This window comes from Hibiscus syriacus, unplaced genomic scaffold, assembly GCF_006381635.1.
Source record: "Hibiscus syriacus cultivar Baekdansim isolate YM2019G1 unplaced genomic scaffold, ASM638163v2 tig00110556_pilon, whole genome shotgun sequence".
In the NCBI taxonomy this organism is placed as follows: Eukaryota; Viridiplantae; Streptophyta; class Magnoliopsida; order Malvales; family Malvaceae; genus Hibiscus; species Hibiscus syriacus.
This window is the reverse complement of record NW_024062779.1, coordinates 2,532,699-2,536,620: the sequence shown is the minus strand read 5'-3', so window position 1 is coordinate 2,536,620 and position 3,922 is coordinate 2,532,699. Positions and strand designations below refer to the sequence as shown.

At 32.6% G+C, this 3,922-nt stretch overlaps 1 protein-coding gene across 1 annotated transcript; it reads left to right on the top strand.

Moving 5' to 3' along the window:
• Positions 1–1,372: 1,372 nt before the first annotated feature.
• Positions 1,373–2,188, top strand: LOC120131838 (ethylene-responsive transcription factor ERF084-like). The gene has a single exon (XM_039148728.1). The coding sequence runs from the start codon at positions 1,373–1,375 to the stop codon at positions 2,186–2,188; it is 816 nt and encodes a 271-aa protein (XP_039004659.1).
• Positions 2,189–3,922: the final 1,734 nt, after the last annotated feature.

Sequence of the window (3,922 nt, the reverse complement as noted above, 5' to 3'; positions counted from 1 at the left end):
CATGTTCAAAATTCCAAAACACTTCAATTACATTCTAAACCCTAAATTCTAAAATACTTTAATTACATTCTAAACCCTAAATTAAAATATTTTAAAATTTAGGGTTTAAAATATAATTGAATTATTTTGAAATTTAGGGTTTAGAATGAAATTAATGATTGTGTTGTAAGTTTTAAAAGTTGGGGGACCTAAATGCAAGCACCTGAAAAGTTCAGTTACCATATTACAAACGTACTAACGGCAGTGAAACGGTCGGGGGATCATATTACAAATGGACTAAATGTTAGAGGGCTGTATTACAAGTTTTAAAAATTAGAGGACCTAAATAAAATCTTTAAAAAAATTCAGTGACCATTACTATACTTTATCCTAAAATTACTTTTACAGGCAGCATGATGAAATCATCATCGAACATCTATCCAGTCAAACAATCTAATCTTTTCATGCTAAGTTGACGTCATGTAATCCAACGGCTATTAACCTATGGAGTACCCCTATTACGCACTATTAATACCTATTACCGTCTATAATTCTATTCCCGGGATTTTCCAATCCTCTTCTACTCCATCCACAATCATGACCCTCTTCCCCTTGCTTATGCGTGGAATCTAGATACTCGAAAGGGGTTTAGGGTTATTTTAGACATTTCGAGTACTTAATTTATCCTATCAAATCACCTTTAGCACACTTCTAGTTTCATTAGGATATTCTTTATCCTTTAAATGAGCTTCCTTTAATTTTCAAGATTGTAGTTTCACGTTTTTGTCCTCGCCGCCCTCGTCTTGAAACTTGAAAGAGTTGTTAAAGTAAACATCTGGTTGCAAATTACATCGAAGTTAAAGAATGAAGCGGTAATCGAGCGAGAGATCCGGAACGTAAATATTACGGATTACGGTCTCATCGACAATGACAGGAACATCTTCAAATACAAAATAAGATCTTATTATCCATTAATTAATGTATATTTTTAATGTATATTTTTAATTTCATTTAGATAATAACTTTTATTTTATTAAACCACTTAAATAAATTCCATGTCTTTATCATTCGTCAATAACTTTTTTATAGAAGATTTTAACTTTTTAATCTCTGGGCATATTCACATGTTATCAGTAATGATGATACCATATATATAAGTACTTGGGAGTTAATAAATAATAATGATCTCAATCGACATGTGTCAAAATCTCGAATTTGCATAATTTGTATAAGCTTTGTCCGATCCTTTATTCAAGTATTAAAATATATATTTACCTTCTTTTTAATTATATAATAATATTTGGGTTTTCCTCTCCTCTCTCTATATATGTAGTTGAAGTTGCGGTCATTTATAGAACTCTATCCGTCTTCCTCATCGTCTCTACCGCCTAAAATGCAAAGCCCTGCCATGGTACACTACCGTTCTCTCCAAACCGTTATGTTCTTCAATACGCTTCAGACTTCTGAAGCGCCTTGGCCTTACAATCGTCCCGAGGGCTCGTCTCAAGTCCCTTCCTGTTCCTCAATGATATCCCCGACTTATTTTCACAAGCGAAAATGTCAACCCTTTTGCACTGAATTCGCCGGTGTTTTCTCATCTAATGTCTTGGAAAAGAATAGTGATAATGAACCTGAAACTAAAATCGAAGCCTATCCCGAAGTGCCTCCAATTCTCGATGGGATAGCCGCCGCGGTTGGCCAGTACGTTCTATTTGGTGACAGGACCAACTCCGCTGCGAACAACCATAGCAACAGTGGCGATGGGTCAGGCCTCGTTTCTGTGTCGCAACGTTTCGGGGCTAACAAGATAGACCCAAGTCGTAGTGTCCCGGTGCAGAAAAGCTACAGAGGTGTGAGAAAGAGGCCGTGGGGGAGGTGGTCAGCGGAGATACGCGACCGTGTTGGGCGGTGTAGGCACTGGCTGGGCACGTTCGACACGGCGGAGGAGGCAGCTCGTGCATATGATTCAGCGGCGAGGAGGCTGAGAGGGTCGAAAGCCAAGACCAACTTTGAAATTGCTTCGGCTTTGCCTGCTCTATCATCACCCACTTCCTCCTCGTCATCCTCGGAGGCAAAGAAGACCAAAGGCAAAGCTAAAACCCAGAGGAAATGCGCGGTGGTCACCTCCGTGGACCAGCTGTTCAGTTGTGATAGTCGGCTTGGTGGAAATGAGGGGAAAGGGAAGGTTGGAACTTGGAATTGGACTTGAAGCTAGGCAAGGGCACTACGTTAAATAATTAAGGTTGCAGTTTCTTACTTCGTTTAACCTTTGTTTAACTGAAAACTGCGAAGATGCTTTTTGTTATGCTTTTGAATGGTGCATTGAAGCAAAAGTTCCGTGGATTTTCTTTTTTGGGTTGTAAGTCAAAATGTAGGAAGATATATAGTAGTAAATTTGATGTGATGATCATTATTATGGTTTTAGAATTTCCCTGAAACAAAGATATGGTATGTTGTTGCATGATGATGAAATGAATGTTTAGTTTTAGTTGGCTGTAATTGTTTCTTTTTAAAGCTATTCCGATATTGCAGTGTTGGTGGAAATGAAATGAATTGTTTTTCCGTTTGATTCATAAGTTAATTCAGTTTCAGTGGACAGACAGACTACATAAGCTGAAATGTAGGCATATTATTTTAGGATAAACTATATCAGAGACCATCCAACTATAATCCATTTTTGTTTTGACCACTATTTTAAATTGTTGTCAATCAGACCATCTAATTATTTAAATGCATTCAATCAGAACACTTGCCGTTAACATTTAACGGTAATATTGATGTGACAGTTAAAAAAATTAGTATAATTATATATTTAGTCACTGTTACTTATATATTATCTCAATTTGGTCTTAAATTTAATAAAATAAATTTAATTTAATTTTTGAATCAAATCATATTACGTGTCACTAATATTAAATATCATGACACGTGTTGTCATCCGATTGGAGGATTTAATTCATTTTAATTTAATATATTTAGTTTCCACCAATCATAAGATGACACATGTCACTCTCTGGTAGAAAAAAAATTAAGTGGTAAAAGAGGTACAAGGGATTCGAACCAACAACCGGGAGAAGCCCAACAACTAGGAAAAATTCATTTTTCGGTTTAAAGAAGACTACATATTATATGTAACTTGTTCCTTAGTATAATATTAAATTCTTAACTATAAAAATATATATTTTATTATTTTCTTAATTTATCAAATATATTTTTGATTTAAAGTAGCCCAAGTTTATTATTTAAGGTAAGAATATATATATATATATATTTAAAATATTTAAACTCTTAAATATAAAAATATATATTTTATTTTTTTTTCTTAATTTATCGAATGTATCTTTTTTGGTTTAAAGTAGGCAAAGTTTATTATTTAAGTTAAGAATATATATTTAAAATATGTTTTTAAATTCTTAACTATATATATATATTCTTAATTTTTTTAATATATATTTTAAAATATTTAAGTTAAGATAAAAAATATTTTATAGTTAATAATTTAAGATTATACTAGGAAACAATATATATACTAGGAAACAATATATATACAATATGTAGTCTACTTTAAAAAAACTTGGCTTGGTGGTTAGCTGTCTTTTTTGCCCCATGGTTGTTGGTTCGAATCCCTTATGCCCCTTTTATCAATCTTAATTTTCTTTCACCCTCTGGTTGGTGGAAATTAAATATATTTAATTAAAATAAATTAAATCCTCCAATCGGGTAATGAAATATGTCATGATATTTGATATTAGTGACATGTGACATGATCTAATTCGAATATTAAATTTATAAAATTTATTAAATTTAGGATCAAATTGAGATAATATATAAATAACAGTGATCAAATTTGTAATTATACTAATTTTATTAAATATCACATCAATACATCCTTTAAATTTTAACGGCAAATAATATGATTGAACGCATCTAAATAATTAGATAC

Coding starts and splice junctions, on each gene's coding strand:
- LOC120131838 (XM_039148728.1), top strand. CDS start 1,373: ATGCAAAGCCCTGCCATGGTACACTACCGTTCTCTCCAAACCGTTATG.